Source organism: Equus asinus, chromosome 21 (assembly GCF_041296235.1).
Source record: "Equus asinus isolate D_3611 breed Donkey chromosome 21, EquAss-T2T_v2, whole genome shotgun sequence".
NCBI lineage: Eukaryota > Metazoa > Chordata > Mammalia > Perissodactyla > Equidae > Equus > Equus asinus.
In genome coordinates, this window is record NC_091810.1 from 46,686,732 (window position 1) to 46,713,681 (window position 26,950).

At 37.7% G+C, this 26,950-nt stretch overlaps 1 protein-coding gene across 29 annotated transcripts in view; it reads left to right on the top strand.

The window, feature by feature from the left end:
• The window catches only part of PBRM1 (polybromo 1), a 121,920-nt gene that overhangs the window by 14,362 nt on the left and 80,608 nt on the right, over positions 1-26,950 (top strand). For all 29 annotated transcript variants that reach the window (XM_014868786.3, XM_044754254.2, XM_070493823.1 and 26 more), the window contains 8 exons: positions 7,510-7,657; positions 12,090-12,233; positions 15,011-15,127; positions 19,025-19,093; positions 21,971-22,069; positions 24,796-24,881; positions 25,889-25,984; positions 26,610-26,701. In XM_014868786.3, coding sequence (XP_014724272.3) covers positions 7,510-7,657; positions 12,090-12,233; positions 15,011-15,127; positions 19,025-19,093; positions 21,971-22,069; positions 24,796-24,881; positions 25,889-25,984; positions 26,610-26,701 — 851 coding nt within the window. The remainder of the gene's footprint in view (positions 1-7,509; positions 7,658-12,089; positions 12,234-15,010; positions 15,128-19,024; positions 19,094-21,970; positions 22,070-24,795; positions 24,882-25,888; positions 25,985-26,609; positions 26,702-26,950) is intronic.

Genomic DNA, 26,950 nt, shown 5'->3' on the forward strand with positions numbered 1-26,950 from the left:
TATCTCTTACACCTCTAGAATGGAGTTAACTACCTATCCCCAAGAGAGAATTGAGAAAAATAGTCACCTGGATAATTTTTCAGGTTTACTTGTCTCACTGAACTCTATTTGAGAAAAGCCAGAAAGAATAATAAACATCCATAAACCCAAAGCCCAACTTAAGATGTTATCATTATAACTACCTTTGAAGTTTCCTGTGTGTCCCTGTCTATCCCTCTCCTCCAAGAGATAGTTATCCTAAATTTTGTGTTTGCCATTCTAATGCCTTTTTTTTAATTGAGGTCATGATAGTTTACAACATTGTGAAATTTCAGTTGTACGTTATTATTTGTCAGTCACAATATAAATGTGCCCCTTCACCCTTTGTGCTCACCCCCCAACCCCCTTCCCTGTAGTAACCACTGAACAGTTTCACTCACATTATCTTCAACACATGAGTGAAATTATATGGTGTTTGTCTTTGTCTGGCTTATTTCACTTATCATAATGCCCTCAAGGTCCATCCATGTTATTGCGAATGGGATGATTTTGTCTTTTTTTTATGGCTGAGTAGTATTCCATTGTGCATATATATGTATATCACATCTTCTTTATCCATTCATCAGTCAAGGGGCACTTGAGTTGCTTCCACGTCTTGGCTATTGTGAATAATGCCACAGTGAACATATGGATGCATAAGTCTCTTTGAATTGTTGATTTGAATTTCTTTGAATAAATACCCAGTATTGGGATACCTGGGTCATATGGTGTTTCTATTTTTAACTTTTTGAGAAATCTCCATACTGTTGTCCATAGTGGCTGCACCAGTTTGCATTCCCACCAGCAGTGTATGAGGGTTACCTTTTCTCCACACCCTCTCCAACACTTATTTTTTCTCTTGGTGATTATAGCCATTCTAACGGGTATAAGGTGATATCTCAGTGTAGTTTTGATTTGCATTTCCCCGATGATTAGTGATGTTGAACATCTTTTCGTGTGCTTATTGGCTGTTTGTATATCTTCTTTGGAGAAGTGTCTGTTCATGTCCTCTGCCCATTTTTTGATTGTGTTTTTTTTTGTTGTTCAGTTGTGTGAGATCTTTATATACTATGGAGGTTAACCCCTTGTTGGATATATGATTTGCAAATATTTTCTCCCAATTGGTGGGTTGTCTTTTCGTTTTGATCCTGGTTTCCCTTGCCTTGCAGAAGCTCTTTAGTCTGATGAAATCCCACTTGTTTATTTTTTCTTTTGTTTCCCTCGTTCAAGTAGACACGGTATTCGAAAAGATTCTTTTAAGACCAATGTCAAAGAGTATACTGCTTATATTTTCTTCTGGAAGTTTTATGGTTTCATGTCTTACTTTCAAGTCTTTGTTCCATTTTGAGTTTATTTTTGTGTATGGCAAAAGATAATGGTCTACTTTCCTTCCTTTGCATGTGGCTCTCCAGCTTTCCCAGCACCATTTATTGAGGAGACTTTCCTTTCTCCGTTGTGTATTTGTAGCACCTTTGTTGAAGATTAGCTGTCCGTAGATGTGTAGTTTTGTTTCTGGGCTTGCAGTTCTGTTCCATTGATCTGCGTGCCTGTTTTTGTACCAGTACCATGCTCTTTTGATTACTATAGCTTTGTAGTATATTTTGAAGTGCAGGATTGTGATGCCTCCAGCTTTGTTCTTTTTTCTCAGGAGTGCTTTAGCTATTTTGGGTCTTTTGTTGCCCCATATGAATTTTTGGATTCTTTATTCTATTTCCGTGAAGAGTGTCATTGGGATTCTGATTGGGATTGCATTGAAACTGTAGGTTGCTTTAGGTAGTATGGATATTTTAACTATGTTTATTCGTCCAATTCATGTGCATGGAATATCTTTCCATTTCTTTATGTTATCATTGATTTCTTTTATAGTTTTTGTTGTATAGGTCTTTCACCTCCTTGGTTAAATTTATTCCTAGATACTGTATTCTTCTTGTTGTGATTATAAATGGGATTGTATTCTTGAATTCTCTGTCTGTTAGTTTGTTATTAGAGTATCGTTATGCAACTGATTTTTTAAAGTTGATTTGGTACCCTGCAACTTTGCTGTAGTTGTTGATTATATCTAATAGTTTTATGATGGATCTTTTAGGGTTTTCTATATATAAAATCATGACATCTGCAAGCAGTGAGAGTTTCACTTCTTCATTGCCTATTTGGATTCCTTTTATTCCTTTTTCTTGCCTGGTTGCTCTGGCAAAAACCTCTAGTACTATCTTGAATAAGAGTGGTGATAGTGGGCACCCTTGTCTTGTTGCTGTTCTCAGAGGGGTGGCTTTCAGTTTTTCCCCATTGAGAATGATGTTGGCTGTGGGTCTGTCATATATGGCCTTTATTATGTAGAGGTACTTTCCTTCTCTACCCATTTTCTTGACAGTCTTTATCAGAAATTGATGTTGGATCTTGTCAAATGCTTTCTCTACATCTATTGAGATGAACATGTGGTTTTTGTCCCTTGCTTTGTTAATGTGATATATCACATTGATTGATTTGTGGATGTTGAACAATCCTTGTGTCCCGGTATAAATCCCACTTGATCATGGCATATGATCTTTTTAATGTATTGCTGTAATCCATTTGCCACTATTTTGTTGGAGGATTTTTACATCTATGTTCTTCAGTGATATTGGCCTGTAATTTTCCTTTTTGTGTTGTCCTTGTCTGGCTTTTATATGAGGGTGATGTTAGCCTCGTAGAATGTGTTAAGAATTGTTCCGTCTTCCTCTATTTTTTGGAATACTTTGAGAAGGATAGGTAATAAATCTTCTTTGAATGGTAGAATTCTCCAGAGAAGCCATCTGGTCCTGGACTTTCAGTTTAGGGGAGGTTTTTGATTACTCTTTCAGTGTCTTTACTTGTGATTGGTCTATTCAGATTCTCTATTTCTTCTTGGTTCAGTTTTGGGAGGTTGTAAGAGTCTAAGAATTTATCGGTTACTTCTGGATGGTCCAATTTTTGGCATATAGTTTTTCATAGTATTCTCATAATCTTTTGTATTTCTGTGGTATCCATTATAATTTCTCCTCTTTCATTTCTACTTTTATTTATTTGAGCCTTCTCTCTTTTTTCCTTAGTCTGGCTAAGGGCTCGTGAGTTTTGTTTATCTTCTCAAAGTATCTGCTTTTTGTTTCATTGATCCTTTCTACTGTCTTTTTTGTTTCAATTTCATTTATTTCTGCTCTAATTTTTATTATTTCCCTCATTCTGCTGAGTTTTGGCTTTGTTTGTTCTTTCTCCGGTCCTGTTAGATGTTGTTTGAGATTGCTTATTTGAGATTTTTCTTGGTGGTTAAGCTGAGTCTGTATTGCAATGAAATTCCCTCTTAGGGCTGCATCCCATATGAGTTGGTATGTTGTGTTTTCATTTTCCTTTGTCTCCAGATATTTTTTTATTTTTCCTTTAAGGTATCGTCAATGATCATTGCTTGTTCAGTAGCATGTTGTTTAGTCTGTACGTCTTTGACCCTTTCCCAGCTTTTTTCTTGAATTGCTTTCTAGTTTTGTAGCATTATGGTTGGAAAAGATGCTTGATATTATTTCAATCTTCTTAAGTTTGTTGAGGCTTCCCTTTTCCCCAACATATGGTCTATCCTTGAGAATATTCCATGCATACTTAAGAAGAACGTGTATTCTACTGTTTTTGGATGAAATGCTCTCTATATATCTATTAAGCCCATCTGGTCTCATTTTTCATTTAATTCCACTATTTCCTTGTGCACTTTCTGTCTGGATGATCTATGCTTTGGTGTAAGTGGGGTGTTGAGGTCCCCTACAATTATTGTGTTGTTGTTAATATCTCCTTTTAGGTTTGTTAATAGTTGCTTTAGGTACTTTGGTGCTCGTGTGTTGGGTGCATAAATATTTGCAAGTGTTATGTCTTCTTGGTGGAGTGTCCCTTTTATCATTATATTACTACCTCTCTTTGTCTCTCATTACCTGTTTTATCTTGAAGTCTACTTTGTCTGATATAAGTATGGCAACACTTGCTTTCTTTTGTTTGCCATTAGCTTTCAATATTGTCTTCCATCCCTTCACTCTGAGCCTGTGTTTGTCTTTGGAGCTGAGAAGTCTTTCCTGGAGGCAGCATATTGTTAGGTCTTATTTTTTAATCCATCCCACCACTCTGTGTGTTTTGATTGGAGAATTCAGTCTATTTACATATAGAGTGATTACTGATATATGAGGGCTTAATGCTGCCATTTTATCACTCGTTTTACAGTTCTTCTGCATTTCCTTTGTTTCTCATCCTGTGTATTTTAGACTACCAATTCAATTAGGTAGTTTTCTATGCTTGTGTTCCTAGTTTTCTCCTTATTTTTAATTTGTGTCTCTGTTCTAATTATTTGTTTAGTGGTTACCATGAGGTTTGTATTAAAAAACCTCGGAGATGAGATAGTCCATTTTTTGAAAGTCTCTTATTTCCTTAGACTAAACTGATTCCATCCCTTTCCTCTTTCCTTCTAAGTTATTATTGTCACATCTTATTCCATCTTCCATCTTGCATTGTGAGTTTTTGGTTAAAATAACAAGATTATATTTATTTTTGGTGTTTTCCTTCCCTTTCTCATTAATGTTATAATTGTTTGCTAACCTCTTCTGCTAGAGAACTGCAATTTTCTGATTTTGTCTATCTACTTATCTCTTGTTCAGGGTTTTATAACCCCTTTTTCTTTCAGGTATGAGGGCCTTCTTGAGGATTTCTTGTAGGGGACATCTTGTGGTGATGAACTCCCTTAGCTTTTGTTTATATGGGAAAGTTTATTTCTCCATCATATTTGAAGGATACTTTCACTGGATGGAATATTCTTGGCTGAAAGTTTTTGTCTTTCAGAATTTTTAATACATCATTCTACTCTCTCCTAGTCTGTAAGGTTTCTGCTGACAAATCTGCTGAAAGCCTGATAGAAGTTCCTTATAGGTTATCTTCTTCCACCTTGTGACCATTAATATTTTTTCTTTGTCATTGACTTTTGCCAGCTTTACTACTATATGCCTTGCAGAAGGTCTTTTTACATTGGTATAGTTAGGAGATATGTTGACTTCTTTTACTTGTAATTCCAGCTTCTTCCCCAGGTTTGGGAAGTTCCCAGCTGTTATTTCTTTGAACAAGTTTTTAGCTCCGTTTTCCTTCTCTTCTCCCTCTGGAATAGCTATAATCTTTATGTCGCATTTCCTAATTGAGTCAGTTATTTTGCAGAGGATTTCTTCATTTCTTTTTAGTCATAGTTCTCTCTCCTCTTCCATCTGAAGGATTTCTATATTTCTGTCCTCAAGACTGCTGATTTGTTCCTCCATAATATCAGCTCTATTTTTCATTAAGTCTAGATTTTTCTTTATCTCATCCATTGTGTTTTTCATCTCCTGTATTTTTGATTGGTTCTGCTTTATCATTTTAATCTCTTTTGTGAAGAATTCCCTCTGTTCTCTGTTTATCAAACTTGTTCCTGATTTCATTGAACTATTTTTTTTTAAACCCATTGAGTTTTTATGATAGCTATTTTGAATTCTCTGTCATTTAGATTATTAACTTCTGTGCCTTCAGGATTGATTTCTGGGTGCTTGTCATTTTCCTTCTGGTCTGGAGATTTAATATATTTTTTCATACTGCTTCACGGCTTGGATTTGTGCCTCCACATAGAGATAGTATTTGGTCACAGCTTCCACCTGCCACCATTGGCAGAAGGGGGAAAGAGGTGTGTAATCTTAGCCCACCAGGATCCCTGTGAACTGTCTGTTTCCAAGCCTTGGCCACTCGTTGGGATTGCAGCAACCCTCTGGGGTCTCCTACCAACTGGGAAAACAATAACGTGGGGGCTCCAGGCTGCTGCTGCCTGCTCCCACATTCCCACCGAGCCATGCTCTCCACTTTGGGACCCCAGCAGTACTACGGGTGCTCGCGGCAGCTGGTAGGTTGTTTGTTCAGACTCACAGCCCTGCCACCATCTTGTTCTAGGTTCTACCAGTTGTTGTGCTTGGTGGGCAGAGCCTCCCCACTGGGTCTGAGGCAGAGCTGCTTCTTGGGACTGTGGTTTGACTGTGGACTCTCCCACCAGTCAAGAGAGTGATCACACAGGGGCTCAGGGCTGCTGCTACCTGCTTCCACAGTCCTGCTAAGTTGCGCTCCCCTCTTTGGTGCTGCAGTGGTACTGTGGGTGCTTGAGACAGCCAGGAACTCATTTGCCCAGGCCGCAGATATGCCATCATCTGCTCCTAGGTCACACCAGCTGTTGTGCTTCCTGGATGGGGCCTCCCCACTGGGTCCAAACCAGAGCCACTCCCTAGGACTGCTGTGGGACTATGGGCTTTCCCACTGGATCAGAGGGCAATCACACAGGGGCTCAGGGTTGCTGCTGCCTGCTGCCACAGTCCCACCGAGTTACATTCCCGCTTTTGGGACCAGCAGTGCGATGGGCGTTCGAGGCAGCTGGGGCCTAGTTCACTCAGGCTCAGAGCTCTGCCACTGTCCACTCCCAGGTTGCATGAGCCCCTGTGCTTGGTGGATGGGGCCTCCCCACTGGTTGGAGCCTGAGCTGCTCCTTCTGGACCATGAAGCTCTGTGGACTCTCCCACTGGATGAGGAAGTGATCATGTGGGCCTCAGGGCTACTGTCACCTGTTTGCACAGTCACACTGAAGTGCATGCCCACCCTCAGGGCTGCAGTGATGCTATGAGTGCTTCAGCCAGGAAAGCAATCACACGTGTGTTCTGGGCTACCTGGGGGCCAGAGAGTGCTTACCTGTCTCCACCACCTCCACAGGGGTAGTCCGTCTACCTTCAGATATATAGCAGTGCAGGCCTCTCAGGCATCCTGATGTGCTATGTGGGTATTCTCCACTGATCAGTGAATGTCCGTTTAGTTGTAGTTCGAAGTGGGAGAGAGAAAGGGAACAGCTCACTCCGCCATGTTGCTCACGTCACCTAGAACATTTTTTCACCTTTTTTTAAAAATAGTTTTGTCATGTTTGAATATGTCTTATGTCCTCTTATCTTTGGTAGGCTCCTTCTGCCAAGGGCCTCATCTTTCTCCTTTGTAGCTTTAGTAATTGATATTAGAACAGTATATATAATAGATACTTGATAGTACTTAGCAGAAAAATTCTGTGGTTGCTAGATGAAGAAAGATGATCCATCTTGTAAGTTTATAAAGAGCTGTGAAACATTGATCTGTTTTCAGCCAGTATTGAATGCATGAAAGGTAAGTCATTTTCATTTGCAGAAGATACCATTGATGTAGTTTTAGTGCTGGTACTCTAAATCTTAGATATTTAACATATAAAAGAGCATCACAGATGTTAATTTAGGTTTTATATCACTAATATATATTTTGTAAAGGGGATGCATATGCATCTGCTTTTATCATTCTCTCTTAGTTCAAGTAATGGGAGTAAGTCTACTATATTCTGTCACTTCAAATGTTGGACATTGCCACAGGTGCTTTTGAAATATAACTTTTGATAAGCTTTGGATTAATATCTTTTAAAAAATTAAATTATAACAGAAATCAACCAGACTATTATGAAGTGGTTTCTCAGCCCATTGACTTGATGAAAATCCAACAGAAACTAAAAATGGAAGAGTATGATGATGTTAACCTGCTGACTGCTGACTTCCAGCTGCTTTTTAACAATGCAAAGGCTTATTATAAGGTAAGAAAGCATCAAATTCGAAAGGTATCCAATTTGATCATTGTCTGGCTTTTTAATGTTTATCAATCTGGTAGGTGAGTAGTATTTTCTCATTTAGTGGTTTTAGTTTGCATTCCTCTTATTAGTGAAGAGACTGAACATTCTTATGATTATGAACCATTCTTGTTTCTTCTGTATCTGCTCAAATCTTTTGCCCATTTCTCTCTTGGGTTGTTTGTCATTTTCATATTTATTTCTAGAAATTTTTGATATATTCTGGATACTGATACTTTTTTGGTTATATGTGTTGCAAGTATCTTCTCCCACTGTGTGGCTGTCTTTTCACTCTTTTTATGAATCTCTTTTTTTTTTTTTTTTTTTGGTGAGGATGAGTCTACCTGAGGTAGCATCTACTGCCAGCCCTCCCCTTTTTGCTTGAGGAAGACTGTCGCTGAGCTAACATCTTTGCCAGTCTTCCTCTGTTCTGCATGTGGAATGCCACCACAGCTTGACTTGATGAGTGGTGTGTAGGTCCACACCTGGGATTCAGGCCTGCAAATCCTGGGCCACTGAAGTGGAGCATGCAAACTTAACTACTGTGCCACCGGGCTGGTTTCTGTGGGTATTTTGATGAAAAGAAGTTTCTTATTTTAACATAATTAGATTTATAAGTCTTTAACTTTATGATGTATCCTTCCTTGTGTCTTGTTTCAGAAATCCCTCTTGCCAAAAGATTATGAAAATATTATTCTCTTATATTTTCTTCTAAAAATTTAATAGTTTTGTCTTTCACATATAAGCCTTTAATGCAGCTGGGATTGATTTTTGTGTCTTCAATGAGGTAGGGATTTATTTTTTTCCTCTAGGTATAAGCAGTACCTTGAAATGGCCATCCTCTCCACATTTGTCTGCAGCGTCAGTGCTGTCGTTGTTTCCATGTACTCATGGGTCCATTCCTGGTCTTTTGTTCTGGCCAGTTTATCTATTACTGGGCTATTCCTGTCTTAATTTCTATAGCTTTGTAATTCTTTATCTGGTAAGGAAAGTGTCTTGATTATTTTCGCCCTTTCTTTATACATTTTAATGTTAGTGTGTTAGGTCAACAGGCACAAAAAAAATTTTGTTGGAATTGTTATTGAATTTGCATTGACTCTTTATATCATATTTTGGAGAATTAATGTAATTGTGACATTGATTATTCCAGTCTATGAATTTGGTATGTCTTGATTTATTCTTCTTTAATGTATTTTAGCAAACTTTTAAATGTTTCTTCATAAAAATTTTGCAAAAATGTTGTTAGATTTATTCTTAAAACTGTAGGTATATATATTTTTTCTTTAATTGAGATATAATTCTCACAATCTTTTAAAGTGTGGAATCCAGAAGTTTTTAGTATATTCACAAAGTTGTGCAACATCGCCCCCTAAAAAAAACATACCCATAACAGCCACTCTCCATTTCTCCTCCTCCCAGCCTCCCAACCACTAATCTACCTTCTTTCTGTGTGGATTTGCCTGTTCAGGACATTACATATAAATGAAATTATACACTATCTGGCCTTTGGTGACTAGCTTCTTTCACTGAGCATAATGTCTTCAAGGTTCATCCATGTTGTAACATATATTCATACTTCATTCCTTTTTATGACTGTATAATATTTCCTTATAATGGATATGCCACATTTTGTGTATCTGTTTCCAAGTTGATGGATATTTGAGTTGTTTCTACTTTTAGCTATCATGAATAATGCTGCTATAAATTTAGTGGATATAACAAGAGTGCTATTCATTGCTTACAGTACTCTGCATGTGTCCATTAGTCCCAGCTTTTTAATTATGTTGCTAAAATCTTTTATATCCCTAGTGATTTACCTACATGAACTATCTACTTACCAGATAAGATGTTTTAAAATCTCTCACTCTGGTGATGGATTTGTCTATTTCTCCTCATAACTCTGTTGATTTTTTGTTCTTTATATACTTTGAAACTCTGCAACTAGGAGCATAGTAGTCTAAATGGTTATATTGTCCTAGTAAATTGAATTTTTTTGCATTATGCAGTAGCCCTCTTTATCGCTAGTAATGTCTGTTGTTTGAAGCTTGTTTTATTTGATATTAATATAATTATATCAGCTTTATTTTTGTTTACCTAGTTTTTTTCCAACGAAAAGATATGAAAAATATCCTGGTAATACTGATGTATCTCTTGTAAACAGCGTAAACATGAATTTCTATTAATCCAGTTGATAATCTTTAAACTGGAGCATTTCATCTCTGTACAGTTTTAGTAATTATCATATGATTGGATGTATTCCTATTATCTAAGTGTCTATTTTCTATTTATCTCATTTTTCTAAGGTTTTTTCTTACTTTGTTTTTCCCTCTGACTTCTTTTGGTTTCATTTTGTTTTTAATTTATTCTCTCTTATTTCCTCCACAATTTGGAAGTTGTAAGATGTATTGATAATCTCTTAGTTCTTATCCAAGAAGTTTTAATATGCATAATTAACTTACCAAACTAGAAAGTTAATCAACATCTTAAACCTCCTTCTAAACAATGCAAACACCTTAGAAGAATTCAACTCTGCTCTATTTATTTATGCTACTGATGTTTTGTGTTTTAGTTTTATTGTGGCAAATTTTTAATCCCATTAAATAATGTAATTTATTAGTCACTATTTTTACTCATAAACATATGTGCTACTTTCTTTATTGTTCATTCTCTTATTGCTATTGAGAAGTCATCTGTCGGTATAATTGTAGTTCCTTTAAAGGTTATCTGTCTTTTCTTTCTGGTTAGCTTTAGGATCTTGTTTTTGTCTTTTGTGTTCTACAGTTTCATTGTGATAAGTCTAGGTATGCATATCTTTTTATTTATATAATTTGGGAGTTGTAGGGCTTCCTAAATCTCTGGATTGGTGTTTTTCATCAACTTTGGGAAGTTTTTAGCCATTATGTGTTTGCGTATTGCCTTTGCCCCTTTCTCTCTTTCTTCTCTTTGTAGAGCTCAGATTGGATGTTGTATTAGAACCCTCTTTAGGTCTCCATTTCTCTTAACCTTTCATAGCCCCCTTTTTTGTATCTGTTTTGCTTTTTAGATAATTTCTTTAGTTCTTCCAATTTTCTTTGAAATCTGCTCTTAAACCTATTTGCTGAGTTTCTACATTTTGCTATTTATATTTTTCATATTTTGGAAGTAGTTTCTTATTTAGGTTCTCCTACGCTTTGCTTATATCTTCAATTCCATTGTTTCTTTAAACATATTCAACATACTTGGGTTTTTTTCCTATGGCAGATAATTTCAGTATCTGAAGTAATTTGCATGTATGATTTTTGCTGTCGTTTCTGCCAACTTTCTGTTGTGATTCTTTCATTCTATGTATTTCTTAAATTTTGACGAGGAGTTCATATTTCTTGGAACTCTATCTCTAGATATTCTTTGAGGCTTAGATTGAAGTTGGGTTCATCCAGAGAAGACTTGTTTATATGAGGCACCTGGCCTGTCATTGTTAGGGATAGTTTACGATGAAGAGTTCTCAGAGGAGATTCATCTCATGCCTGTTGGTTGCCTGCATTGCCATGGTTTGAGAATAGACATGGGCTGAGCTGGGTGGAGCTTGAGGTGGGTCATCCTCTTTGTTCTCTGGCAGTGGAGAAAGGGAATTGTTTTGAATTACACTTACACTGCAGCCATGGCCTTTGGAGTTCCAGCTTCTGGTGGACCCTGGCCTTTATCTCCTATGAGGAGCCTTGAAAACTAAAGCTTAGATTTTTCTTGTCTTACAAATGCCCCAAAGGTGAACATTGGCTTCAGTGTTCTGCTTGTTCATCTGGGTCCCAGTGTTACTCTGTTCTAGCTTTTGTGAACATTGTTTACTCCTTATTGGTAGCACATGGACACATTTTTAGAAGTTTTATTGGTTTGTTTGTTTGCTTTCTTGCTTGTTTTTTAACATTACATCCAGCATTGTTTTTTCTGGAAAGTTTCAGTTAGAGTTCATTCCTACTATACCTCAGGAAAAGAAATCTTCAAGTAAGGTGTTAAATAGTTTAAAAATAGAAGTTATATTGGAACAATTGTTAGCTTCTATCCTTCAGACTTCTGTCACTTAAATTGAGTCTTATCCTTCAAATTATCTTTCTTAGTGTATTGGTAATAACTAGTCTTAATTTAGCAAATCATTTATCTTCTGCCTCAGGCTTTTCTGTGATGAGATAGGGCATAAATAAAATAATTTTTTCAGAATGCCTTTAAAACATACATTTAGTTCTTCAGAAGAGGAATGGAAACCCATGAATCCTTTAATCATAAAGATTTTAAAATTTATAATACAGTTTCAAAGTTATGTCTTACAATGCCAGTCTCTGCTGGAACAAGATGCTTTAAAAGTAGTAATTGATTTACAATAAAATACTAAAGTGACTTTTTTTCTCCTCTGTTTGCTAATGTACAGCCAGATTCTCCTGAATATAAAGCTGCTTGTAAACTCTGGGATTTGTACCTTCGAACAAGAAATGAGTTTGTTCAGAAAGGAGAAGCAGATGATGAAGATGATGATGAGGATGGGCAAGACAATCAAGGCACAGTGACCGAAGGAGTAAGTGTGCAGCTGGAACAGGTGATAGGCAGTCTACTGGGACGTGGTCAAGGCCCTACCTGTGTTTTCCTCTGGGTTGTTGTGGACAGCTGGCCTTCCTGTTCAGTTGTGTTGGTAACTGGAAGGGTAAAGGGGCATGTACCAAGAGAATCCCACTCTAATTACAAGGGATCCTAGCACATCCTGTACAATGTGTACCATATGTGGTTGTTTTCATGAATTGCTCTTATATTAATGCATATTTCCTGCTCAGTTTTAAAGAGAATCTTCATATTATTAAGGCCTCATCCAATATTGTTAGGTTGAAATATTGTGTAACGGCAGACAGTGTTGTGGTTTAAAGTTGGATGGTTAATGGAATCATTTTAGTTAGGAATATTTTTGTAGGTTAGACAGGTTACTGTTCCTAGAGCATGCCAGATGTGTTCCTACATCTGGAATTTTGCAGTTGCTCTTACTTCTGCTTAGAACGTGCCTCCTTTGACTCTTCTGTGACTAGCTCTTTTTCATTATTCTAACATCACTTAAAATGTCACCTGGGAGAGGACTTTCCTTATCACCCTATCTAAAGTCTTTGCTCCATACTCCTTCTTTCCCATCATCCCATCACTCTGTTCTGTGGTCTTTGTTTTTTTTCACTATGTGTGAAATAACTTGTTAGTTTATGTGTTTTCTTTCTGTCTTCCCCCAAGTAGAAAGCTCCACAAAAGATATCACCTTGTTCCTCTGTTCCTGATGTCTACACTGTGCCTGACATATAGGTACTGATAAATACTTGCTAAATGAACACACGTTTAAAAAGAGGAAAAATAATAGTAAAAGGAATCACGTCTTTTCTGCCACTAAATAGTAAGACACCCGAAGCAGAACATTCCCTTTTCTTCTTTCAGTTACCTAGGTAGACCTTTTGCTGAAACTCTGGCATGGAAAGATGCAGTGGTGGGTGAATTTCTCAAAAAGATAACTTCTTAGAGTTTCAAAATCTAGTTCCTAGGCACTTTGTCAATTTCTTTCTAGAAATTAAATGATTGAAATTAGGTAGAAGGCAATTAACTTGGGATTGCCAGGAATTTTACTCTCTGATATTAATATAGAAGCAGCAACTTAATCCAGTCTTTCTTGGGCAGAACATTACCTATAGAGGGCTCAGCCTTATTACAGGCCTCCAGGGTTCTAGTCAAAAAATGAAATGCCTACGTTTGGGATTTGTCAGTGTTTCTTTTGGTAAGAAATTAGGAGAATCTTGCACATTCATATTTATACCTCCCAAGCTCTCTAGTCCTGAGGTTCTCATGAAGGGAGTGGGAAGTTTCCAGCTTCTCATTTTTAAATTAAGGAGAAGTTCCTTGGAGTTTTCCCAATTGTGGGAAAAGGTCGTATGGATGCATACACTCACCCTGCTCCCTTTGTCACCTGTAACTCATGTTTCCAAAGTAGCTGGTTGGGTTGGAAGGAGAGGAATCTTGGCTGCAGAACATAACTCTCCTCTTTTTGAAGCTAACTCTTTGGTACCATGTTTTAGCCAGGAAGTAAATGACTTAAATATGGGCATTTTAGTCTGTTTTCATCATTATGTTGGTTCTCTAAGCTTATATGGTTGGGAATCCTCAGCTAATCGTCTTATATGTTAAATATTTACTGCGTGTCTATTATTGCCAGGCAGTGTGCTAGACCCAAGAGATGTTAGTGCCCTCTCTGTAGAGTTAATGTTGGACCTTAAAATTGAGGCTGGCCCCATGGCCCAGTGGTTAAATTCAGTGTGCTCTGCTTCAGTGGCCCAGATTCAGTTCCCCGGCACAGACCTACACGACTTGTCAGCAGCCATGCTGTGGCAGTGACCCCCACACAAAATAGAGGAAGACTGGCACAGATGTAGCTCAGGGTGAATCTTCCTCAGTGAAAAAAAAAAAATTGAGACTATGCTAAATAAAAAGACCTTCTTTTGGAGTAGGACAAAAATACTAGTATTTTTATTATTTAAACCAGACATAACCATTAATCTTTGTTTTATATTCACAAAACATGGTTTAGACTTGAAGTACCATTTAATATAAACTTTGACTGAGATATCCTATTGCTCACTGTAGAAACTAGCTTCAGACTCACACACTCCCTGGCCAAGTACTCTTTGGGGCATGTGCTTTCCCATGTTAAAACAGTGACTCAGGTAGGGGTAAGCCAGCCAATCTAGAGAGCAGAAATGATGTGCATCAATTGACTTCATCTCCATTCAGTTTTGATATAACTTAATTCTCTTGTTAGATCTGGCAGAGCACCCCGTGCTTGGAAGTATATAGTTCCAACTTCACATATGTAGTTGTTTTACCAGAATACCAAGACTTTAGTAGATATGAACAGCAGATATAGAAGTGGCCAGGTGTCATGGGACATATTTTTCTGTCTCGGTTGCTCAGACCCTAAAAAGGTGTGCATTTCCATCATTTCACACATATGGCACTTGAACTTCACTGCTACAGTGTTGACTGTGGAATAGAGTTCAGTAAGAAGACCTGATCCAAGAGATTTAGTTACTGAATAATATAAGGATCCTCAGTTTCACATATGGCATTCTGGGAGTACAACCCACAGGTCCAGCATTAGAGCATTTCTGTGGTGTTCTTGAAACTTGTACTTGAAAGAAGTACTGTTTAGAAGTTGCTCTTTTGCATTAGCTTTACAGTTTTAGAAGCAATTTAATATCAGCATTTATTTTTGAATTTCTCTCACAAAGTACTTCTTTCTCCCCTCTCTCCTACCTCCCAAACCCCTCCTCCCAGTCTTCTCCAAGTTACTTGAAGAAGATCCTGGAGCAGCTTCTTGAAGCCATAGTTGTAGCCACAAATCCATCAGGACATCTCATTAGCGAGCTTTTTCAGAAACTGCCTTCTAAAGTGGTAAGTGATACAATTTAAGACAGGTGAGGGGGCCAGCCTGGTGGTCTAGTAGTTAAGTTCAGTGTGCTCTGCTTCAGTGGCCCAGGTTCGGTTCCCAGGCACGGACCTACACCATTCGTTGGCAGCCATGCTGTGGTGGTGACTCATATACAAAATAGAGGAAGATGGCACAGATGTTAGCTCAAGGCGAATCTTCCTCAAGCAAAAAAAAAAAAGAGGAAGATTGGCAACAGATGTTGGCTCAAGGTGAATCTTCCTCAACAAAAATTAAATAAATAGAGACAAGTGAGTTAAAGTGTTTGGGGTTCTTTTTAAGTACTTCAAAGATTTTATTAGTTCTTAGTAAATAAAGTAAGGTTAATGGAAGGCACTGGAGGCTGCCAAGAGATCCTTCTCCACAGCAAGCATGTAGGATATGTTCTATCATTTTACTTGGCCAGAAGATGGTGGGTTTTTTTAAAAACTATGTTTTTGTTGTTTTGATTAGTAGTTCTTTTTGTTTGATTTTGTTTTTTTATTGTCGTAAAGTATACATAACGTGAAATTTACCACTTAACCATTTTAAGTGTACGGTTCAATGGCATTAAGTACATTCACATTATTGTACACCCGTCACCACCATCCATCTGCAGAACTTTTTCATCTTCCCAAACTGAAACTACACACCCATTAAGCGAACTACTTCCTCCACCTCTCCCAGCCACTGGCAACCACCATTCTAAATTCTCTTTCCATGAATTTGATTTCTTTAAGTACCTCATATAAAAGAAATCATAGAGTATTTATCTTTTTGTGTATGGCTTATTTCACTTAGCATAATGTATTCAGGGTTCATCTATGTTGTAGCGTATGTTAGAATGTCCTTCGTTTTTATACTACTACTAATACTCCATTGTATGTACTATATATACCACAAGACTATTCTATTGTATGTATATACCACATTTGGTTTATACCATATTTGGTTTATCCATTCATTTGTTGATGGACATTTGGGTTTCCAAGATTAGTAATTCTTAAATGATAAAATAAGCACCTAAACTAAACCTTTTGTTTATAAAAGAGAAAAAACTTTCTCTTTGCCCAGAAGACATAGTGAGAGGAAGACAGATGAGTACTTCCTCTCTTAGTTCTGCTTGATCTCCTGGTGTGATGGAGAAGAGAGCAAGACCTAATAGGTCCTGTTCTACTCCGAAGAGGAGGAAGTTTTCTAGACAAGTGAGACCCTTTGACAGTATCAGGGCCCCTTATGACTTCACACCCAAGGGTCAATTATCATAGCTAAAGTTTAACTTTAGCCATTGGAACTACAAAAATGTCTATGACCTCAGCATTCTTATATTTCTAGACAAGGGTATACTTTCAGAAGTACTCCACTATAGCACTTAACTCCATTGTGATCATTTACTTTTGTGTCTGCCTCCTTCCCTAGTCCCTGAATTTCTTAAGGACAAGGACAATGCCATATTTTCTTTTGTGTCCCTATCATGTAGTTGCAACCCAGCATGTCATGGGTGTGTAAGAGGTGCTTACTGACTGATAGTGGCATGCAGCTTTCCCCATCAGTCAGTGATAAGACTAGTTATTTAAAGGTGTGTCTTGAGTAGTTGTAGGACAGTTATGACATTAGAAATAAAGCATATATGCCTATTGCTGTCCTAAGTGTAGATCTGATTAAAAGTATCTAATGATTATATTAGTCATATTTTTAAATTTTAAGCAAAGGGGAAAGCAGATGATTCCTTAAAAAAATTAAATGTAGAGTTACCATATGATCCAGCAATTCCACTTTGGGTATACCCAAAAGAAGTGAAATCACAGTCTCAAGGAGATATTTGTACACTCATGTTCATAGCAGTATTCACAATAGCTAAAATGTGGAAGCAACCCAGTGTCCCCCAACAGATGAATGGATAAATAAAACGTGGTATAGGCATATAGTGGAGTATTATTCAGCCTTTAAAAAGAGTGAAATTCTGACACATGCTACAATTAGAATGAATCCTGAACACATTATGGTAAGTGAAATAAGCCAGACACAAAAGGATAAATACTGTGTGGTTCTTCTTATATGAGGTACTTAGAGTAGTCAAATTCAAAGAGAGAAAGAACAGAATTGTGGCTTCCAGGGCTGGCAGGAGGGGAAAGTGGAGAGTTACTGTTTAATAGGTGTGGGGTTTCAGTTTGGAAAGATGAAAAAGTTGTGGAGATGGATGGTGGTGATGATGGCACAATAAGAAGAGTACAGTCTTTTTCTCAAGATCTCTTCTTACTCTGCAGGAGAGAATCAGTAGTGGTCAAGCCACCAAGGGTGATTGGAACAATGAAACATTAATATCTAGTTCCCCTATTCTGGGAGGGATTTGGGAGACACCATGCAGCAGATGTTAGTTGGCAAAAGCAGGTTTCCATTGGTCTCTCAGGGTGTCATACTTTGAGACAATAAGGACTGAGACCTGGAGAGGAGGGCAGTTTTTACTTTTCCTTTACAGATCCTTCCCAAGTGGGTCTGGCTAAGTGGGAGAGATGGAGTGGGAACACATGGCCAGCAGCTTGGATCACAGTGTACCCCAGCCTGGGTGGCCTCGCCTTAATTTGTCTTTTGAACTGTTTCTCAGAAGTAGAGTTGGTGAAAAAAGGGGGCAGGAAAGGGGTTTGATCCAAGCAAATGAAGGAGCAGGGTAAGAAAATAGAGAGGAGTGGGGCTGGCCCTGTGGCCGAGTGGTTAAGTTCGTGCACTCCGCTTCGGTGGCCCGGGGTTTCGCCGGTTCGGATTCTGGGCGCAGACATGGCACTGCTCATCAGGCCATGCTGAGGCAGCGTCCCACGTGGCACAACTAGAATATACAACTATGTACTGGGAGGCCTTGGGGAGATGGAAAAAAGAAAAAAAAAGATTGGCAGCAGTTGTTAGCTCAGGTGCCAGTCTTTAAAAAAACAAAAAAAGAAAAGAGAGAGGAGTGAGCTGAGAGATCAGATGGAATGCAGCATCACTGAGTTCGTCCCTTCAGCTCAGTAATTGAGTAAAGGCCATGGCCTCCTCCTTTTTGTTGTTGTTTGGGCTCCAAGGATTTGAACAGGTAAGAAGAGCCTGGAGAGCACAGTCTGAGTTCCCCTGATGCCTCTCCTACTTGAGGAGACCAACTTTTAATTTTTGCTTGACTTCAGTTATTTCTTCCAAGGAACAAAACTTGTAGGAAAGGCTCAGGGCAGTGAATGCCTTCTAGGCTTTGTGAAACCCTTCAAGGACATTCCTCTAACGTGTTTGACTTCTTTTCTTATGAGGAGCTAATATTTGATAAGAAATCAGAAATTGCTTATAATTTTGCTTTATTTCTTTAACATAGTTTCATTTAAAATGTCTTTTATTTTGAAAAGAAATTTGACTGAAATGATAGAAGCATCAAGTTAAACATGAAGCTAACAAATCTTACAAACTGACATCTTATAGATCCTTAAGAATTTTATGTGAAATAGGTTATAATTGTGTTATTTAGATTGCAAAATGAAAAGAGCTTGTAACAAGCCCTTCAGAAATGTTGCTCCATTTTCAGACATAGGTATCTTGGGAATTTAAATTAAAATCGTGTGATTCTGTGAATTTAGAATTTTTTAAAACATTAAATTGTGGTGTATTAGTTGTATAATGATAATTACCAAGTAATTAACTGTAAACTCGTACAACGTGCTGTTGGGTATTTCATGAAGCTTGTTAAAACCAAATTCTTTCTGCTTCAGATAGAATAAACAATGTGCTGTACAGCTATGTCTTTAGCCTTGAATCTCACAAAGCTGCTTAATTGATTGTTTGAGTAACAGGTTGTCAGTGTGCTTCCTTGTTTTCTCACTAGCTGGATACTTTTACTTACTAAACGTGCCTGGGTTTTTGTCTTCCAGCAATATCCAGACTATTATGCGATAATTAAGGAGCCTATAGATCTCAAGACCATTGCCCAGAGGATACAGGTATGAAGGTGACCGTATGTTACCATATGTAGTTTAGGGCAGATTTGCCTGTGGTCTCTTCAAGACATTTTTAGAAAACAGAGAAGTGGGTATCTCGGTAAGGGGTTATTAGCAATATAATGTAAACAAATTAGAGTAGAGTTACTGATTGTAGCTTTGGAGGAAGCAGCATAGCGTCCCTTTTGCATTTTTTCTGTAGGGAGCAAAGCAAAATTCTCATTGGCGTAGTAAATCTTGCTTTTATGACAGAAATTAAAAATCATTGGCCATGGACATTTCTGATTGTGAAAGGTACATTTGCAATAAAAGCTTTGTTGTTTACTTTTATTTGCTTCCACATAGTTTTAAGATACTCGGAATAAAAGTTACCTATAACAGATGTTAGAGTGTAAGGTGAGTGAAAATAGAGACTTTGTTCTCTTCAAGCACCCCTCCTCCCTATATCTCCAGCAGTGATAGCAGCAACTAACTCTCACCTACACTTGCTAGGTGCCTCTCTGTTCTAAATGCTTTAGATGTATTAGCTAATTAATTTTTACAACACCTCCATGAGGTAGATGCTGTTGTTATTCCCATTTTGCAGATGAGAAAACTGAAGCATAGAGATGATTAGTTACTTGCCCGAGTCATAACTAGTAAGGATAAGAGTTAAGATTTAAATCCAGTCTGGCTCAGAGTCTGTGCTCCTAACCCCTACTCTGTTCCTGCCTCTCCACAGAGTAGGTGCTTAATAAATATAAATTGAATGGATGAATGGCTGAGATTCCAAATGTGATGATCAGAGGTTATGGAAGATACAGAGAGAAAGAGCTAAGTTCTACCAGAAATCTAGTTTTTAGAGTTGGGCTGATGTGAATTATTTTCCTACTAGCCATGTCACTTTGGTCAAGTGACTTGCCTTCTTCCTCTGCTGTACATTGAGTGTAGTATTACCTCTTGCAGAGTTGTAGGGGTAAGTGATAACTTATGTGCGGCATCTCACAGAACACCTATGGGATGTGGCCTTGGTCAGTGTGGGTTACTCATCCTCCCAGGGTAAGGAGTGTATGGGGCTCCCAGTAGATAAAACAAAAAAGGAAAATTTAATGTGTTATATCATCTCATTGAGAAATGAGGCCAAAAGCACACTGGTTTGCCAGGAGGGAGAAATTTCCTTGGCTTTAAATTCTAAGAGAGTAGTAAAGAGTAACAGTGTAGTAATTACTGAAACGATAGAGACATTTTCACAGAAGGTTAAAATACAGATCCCCTAATGTATCACCTGGTTTTTAAGATAGCTACTGAGAATGACTCAGTCTGCTGGAACCTAAACCTCTGGGGTTTCTAACATCTATCTAGGGGGAAGATGCTGTCATAATACTGAAAATCAGATCAGATCTTTAAACACCTCTACCTCAGCCCCAGTCTTCTCTCTGTGGCCTCTCACATTATCTTGTCCTTTTTTCCTTCCAAAAGCCCCTCAGAAGTACCTCCTTTTGCCATCACCCTAATCAAGATCCTTGTCTTCTTAAGTCCGAATTATTGTATTAGTCTTTCCTACCTCTCTGATGAAAGGCTCTCTAGTCCTTTCTGCATATTGTTTCCTGATCCTAGCCTTCTCCCTGCTATTCCACTGTCCAGAGACTTGTTACTTGTTTTCTAATGCCTGGTGAAGCAAGTCACAGCTCCTTGTACCCATTCACCAATAACTAACTCTGACTAACTTAAGCAGAAAGGGAATGCATGAATTGTTGGGAAGGAAGGCTGGAGAACTAGCCTTAGGACAATAGGCAGAACTCAGGGACATGGGACAGCTGAGGTCATACACAGTCTCTTTGTGGTGCCATTGCTGTTCCCGCTGTCATTCTCCACTGTGGGCCCTGGATGCCACTGCTCCACTCTCTCTGCTCTCCTGCAAGAGTTAGGAATGCGTTCTTTCCATTCCCTTGCCATTTTAGTCTCAAGACTCAAGTGTGAATTAGCTGACCTGTGGTTATTTCCCCTTGCCTTGACTGCCAGGCTGCTGGCAAAGCTACCATCTGCCTGCTTTTACCCTCTGTTGTGGAATATTGGTCCCTCTCTACCACCTATGCTGGGATTTCCTCCAAATTAAGAGAATGCTCAGATGTTGGGTATCTCCACATGGCAAATAACCAGCTATTCTCCTTTGCCTGGCTCTCTGGATTCTGCCCCATTTGTCCTTACCCCACCCATGCAGCCTGTACTTATGGTTCTATCCTTCCCCACCTTCCACTCCACTTAATTTTGTTTCCTTGGTCTCTCTGGTATGTGTCTGTTTGTTTCTGTGTCCTCACTAGTTATGTGTACCTTTTGCATACAGTGTCTCCCTCCTTCCTTTCCTTTGTAAATTGAGGCAATTTTGAGTCTCCCTGGGTTATTTTGGATTGAGTGAGCCTTAAGGTATGACAGCTCTAACATGAAGCCATAGTAGGCACTCACAAAATGTTAGCCTCTGTGCTAGACTGACTTTTTATTTTTTCTGAGGTGGTCCATAAAACTAGAGGAGTTTTACTTCATACTGTTAAGTCTACCTTAATTAGTATTCCTGAAGCACTGAGAATGGTGCTTGGTGCATAGTAATCACTATGTGTTCACTAAATAAAACTTTTATCTTATGTGATTTTGTATTTATATTGTAAGCTGTTTTATGAGAATAACGAAGCTCTGGTTTTGTTACCTATCTCAAAAACTCGTTTGTAAATGGACAATAGTAATAGTTTATAACAGAGAAAAGGACTTTATATATTGTTCACATCTGTACTTTCCAAAGTCTTGGAATATGGTGACAATTTAAAAATATGTGGAGTTTTTTTTTTTAAAGGTCATACAGATTAACTCTCAATAAGAGGAACTGCTGTATTTTGTTGTTTACTATAGAATGGAAGCTACAAGAGTATTCATGCAATGGCCAAAGATATAGATCTCCTAGCAAAAAATGCCAAAACTTATAATGAGCCTGGTTCTCAAGTGTTCAAGGTTAGTTTTTTTGTTGTTGTTGCTTTCATTGATAAGAATAGATACCTTAATTTAGAGCCAATAGTTTTTGTATAACAGCTTTATCGAGGTAAAATTCACATACCATACATTTCTCCCAAAATGTACAGTTGCATGGCTTTTATTGTAGTCACAGAATTATGAAGCCATCACCACAGTCAATTAGCAGTCACTCTCCATTTCCCCACCAGTCTTCCCAGCCCTAGGCAACCACCAGTCTATTTTGTAGCTCTGTAAATTTGCCTCTTCTGGTCTGGACTTTCATATAAACGGAATCGTATAGTATGTGATGCTTTGTGACTGGCTTCTTTCACTTAGCATAATGTTTTCAAGATATTCATATTGTAGCATATGTCAGTACTTCTTTCTTTTTATTGCTGAATAGTATTCATTATATGTATATACCATGTTTTATTTACCCATTCATCAGTTGCTAGATATTTGGGTTGTTTCCCAAATTTTGGGCTATTATAAATAATGCTGCTTCATGTGTAAGTTTTTATGTGGACATATATTTTCATTTTTCTTGGTATATACCTAGGAATGGAATTGCTGGGCCTCATGGTAACTATATATTTAACTTTTTGAGGAACCGCCAGATTCCAAAGCATCTGCGCCATTTTACATTCCCACTAGCAATGTGCAAGTGTAATTTTTCCACATCCTCACCAATGCTTGTTTTCTGTTTTTGTTTTATTATAGCCATCCCAGTGAGTGTAAAGTGGTGTCTCATTGTGGTTTGGATTATCAGTTTCCTAATGATTAATGATAGTGAACATCTTTTCATGTGCATATTGGCCATTTATATATCTTCTTTAAAAATATCTATTCAGGGGCTGGCACTGGGGCCAAGTGGTTAAGTTCATGTGCTCCGTTTCAGCAGCCCAGGGTTTCACCAGTTTGGATCCTGGGCATGGACCTAGCACTGCTCATCAAGCCATGCTGACTCGGCGTCCCACGTAGCAGAACTAGAAGGACCTACAACTAGAATATACAACTATGTACTGGCGGGCTTTGGGGGGAAGAAGGAAAAAAAAGAACATTGGCAACAGATGTTAGCTCAGGGCCAATCTTTAAAAAAAAAGAAAGGTCTATTCAGGTCCTTAGCCCATTTTTTAATTGGGTTACCTGTATTTTTGTTGTTGAGTTGTTAGAGTTCTTTATATCATCTGGAAATTAGACTAGATACATGATTTACAAATATTTTCTCCCATTCTATGGATTGTCTTTTCACTTTCATGATAATGTCGTTTGATGCACAAAAGTTAATTTTATTAAGTCCAGTTTGTTTTTTCTTTGGTTGCTTATGCTTTTAGTGTCATAGCTAAGAAACCATTGTCCAATCCAAGGCCATGAAGATTTACACCTATGTTTTCTTCTAAGAATTTTATAGTTTTAGCTCATATATTTAGATTGTTGATCCATTTTGAATTAATTTTTGTATACATGAAGTAGGTGTGAGGTAGGAGTCCATGTTCATTCTTTTATATGGGATATTCATTTGTCCTAGTGCCTTCTGTTGAAAAGACTATTCTTTCCCCATTGAATTGTCTTGGCATCCTTGTCAAAAATCAGTTTTGAGTATAGAGTCTGGCCTGGTGGCATAGTGGTTAAGTTTGCATGCTCTGCTTTGGCGGCCCAAGGTTCATGGGTTCGGATCCTGGGTGTGGACCTATGCACAGCTCATCAAGCCATGCTATAGCAGCATCCCAGTACAAAATAGAGGAAGTTGGCAACAGATGTTAGCTCTGGGCCAGTCTTCCTCACCAAAAAAAAAAAAAAAATTGACTATAGATGTCAGGGTTTATTCTGAATTCTCAGTTCTATTCCATTCACCTGTATGCCTATCTGTATACCAGACAAGGTTAGTTTTTGATCTGCTTTTTAGTTAAATATTTGTTTAGTCCCTGCATTTAAACTTCATAAATACAAAAAGTATTCTATTTAGTATAATACCTAATGTAAAATGACTATTTCATTGCTTTGCAATTCTCTCCCAGAAGTTTTGTAGTCCTATAATGAACAGTTGCTTGCAGAAATTTCTTGAATTAATAGTATATCATTAGGAATTTACTAAAGGATGCTCAGAAAATTTGGGGGGAGTAAAATCATTTAGACTTTCAAAATGCTGACGCAAATACAGTTGCTTTTGGTAGTTTACTTTAACTTTTATCTTTCAACTTTTAAGAAACTTTAAGTGAAAATGAGAATGAACTATGAAGTCCTTATAGCCTTAGTCCTTGATAGGGCATTTTAATAGTATAGTGCCAACTGTTTGTTGATGCAGTTAAGAATTTTACTTTTTGGACTGGTTTTCTTTTCCCTAACTGAATTTTAGAGAAAAAGGAAACTTTTGATTTGATGTATTGGTATGCTATTAATTTAAGCAAGTACATTCATATAAGTTTGTTGTGCGTAGACTTTAATCTTAGGAGTGCATCTTTGTTTCAATTTTTAGGTTAGTGTACACAGAGTTCATTGTATTTTCACCCCTAGTTTTCCCTGTTCACCATTATTGTGGGTTAAAATTATGAAGATGTTTTGGATGCTTGTGGAAAGGTTAAAGGATACAGCTTTGTGGATATTGAATGGAAGGCTACTCCAAATGGAAGGAGGGCCATAGAAAGTGTCGATTACATTATTGAGGGCATTTTAAACTGTCCTTTTGTTCTATACTTTTTCTAAGCCAGCTAATTTTGTCTTGACAGGATGCAAATTCTATTAAAAAAATATTTTATATGAAAAAGGCAGAAATTGAACATCATGAAATGGCCAAGTCAAGCCTTCGAATGAGGTAGGTTAAAAAAATATCTAAAATCTTTATGCCTTTATTATTTGCCAAATTTTCTATCTAGTGAAATCAGTGCAGTGCAAAACAAGATATATGTTGCATTTCAAGATTATATTTATAGTTGATAATGTGATTCTGACGAGGGATAACTCTTTACCCAACCCAGTAGGGATAATTCTTTACCCAGCCCCTTCATTGCAGCTGACGGGCTTTATTTAAAAAGAAACCATTTTTAGGACTTAACACTACCGGGGCTGGCCTGGTGGCATAGTGGTTAAGTTCATGTGCTTTGGCAGCCTGGGGTTCGTGGGTTCGGATCCCAGGCACAGACCTACACTGCTCATTAAGCCATGCTGTGGCAGGATCCCACATATAAAATAGAGGAAGATTGGCATAGGTGTTAGCTCAGCACCAATCTTCTCATCAAAATAAATAAATAAATAATTTTTAAGAAGACTTTACACCACCATATGCTTTCATTGCTTTATACAAATACAAATATATATGTTACTCTTATAATGTATATTATATATAATAAACATATATATACAATATTATCTTTGTATATAATAGATAGTAATGTATACTTATATTTGCAGTAAGAGCATTTAGCTAGGTGTCAGGAGATCGAAAGTCTCATCCTAGCTTTTCCTTGTACTAAGACTAAGACTTTGAACAAATCTTGCTTCTGGGATTCCATTTCCTCCTACCTGAAATGGAAACGTTGAGTGGCTACTTTCAAAACTTTCTTCTGACCCTGACATTTGCTTTGTTACCAGATCATCTGGTCACTACAGTGACCATAAGCTCTGTAGGACCAGCCATGGTCTGCTCTCTTCTGCAGAGTCCCCAGGTTTTGGAACAAAGCCTGCTGCATAGTAGAGACTCAGAAATATTTGAGCATTTTTATTTAGAAAAGAAGAAGAAAATGGTTGTTTCCTTTTTTGTTTACCCAGCATTCTGATTTCAGCTGTCAATTTTCTGGGTTTTTTAATCTTATCTCTGGATAGGACTTCATCAAATTTGGCTGCAGCCAGGCTGACAGGTCCTTCGCACAGTAAAAGCAGCCTTGGTGAAGAGAGAAATCCCACTAGCAAGTATTACCGGTAAGAGAGAGTGTGTTTAGTCTGAGAGCTGACCCATACTTCTGAGGATACTAGTGTTTGCTTGATGCTATCCTGAATTAATATTTTTGGGTATTGTTGGGTTATTAGGAGGATTTGTTACCAAATACCAAAAAGTTGAGGTGCTGTAGTAGGCCTGACCTCACCTCTGAGAAAATGCTTAAGCAGAAGTTGTTTGTCAGGAAGTGCTTACTATTAACAGTAAAATGTGTGGTAAAATGCTAAAAGCTTTTATGTCCATAATAGAATTTGTGTTTATTGTAAAACATGAGCATCTTAGAAGAGAATCAGCCAGTAATTATGAATGAATCTTTATTTTTCATGAAATAAGGAGTAGTCCTGCATTTAAATAACAAGCAAATTGCCTATGTCCTAGTTTAGGCTTTCTCCCACCACTCCCTCTTTTCTAAGAGAAAAAAAATTGGTCTTCTTGGCTAAGATTGATTATGGGGAACGTTAGAAGTGCAAAGATAAATTGAGTACGCAGTTGAATAGAAATTCTTTTTCTTTGATATGCATGCCTTGTTAATAGTTCCTGTTTCCTGTAAAGTAACCAAATTATTATAACCTCTTTCCCTGTCTTCTAATTGCTTGTTTTTCTTTGTAGTAATAAAAGAGCAGTCCAAGGGGGTCGTTTATCAGCGATTACCATGGCACTTCAGTATGGCTCAGAAAGTGAAGAGGATGCTGCTTTAGCTGGTAGGCATTAGGTTGTGACTAGTTAAATACATTCTCGTGGATCCTTCTGGTTAAGGAAAATTGCATGACTTTGGTCTCACTGGGAGTTTGTCAAGTTTTGGAGTACATATTATTTTGTTGCATTTTGATTACACTCTTTGGCAAACTTATCATAAGCTTATTTCTTTATTTTATATTAAAGCTCATATCTGAGTATATAAATACTTCTGTAAAAACAATTGATTTGATAGTTGTAGCAGATCCTGGTTT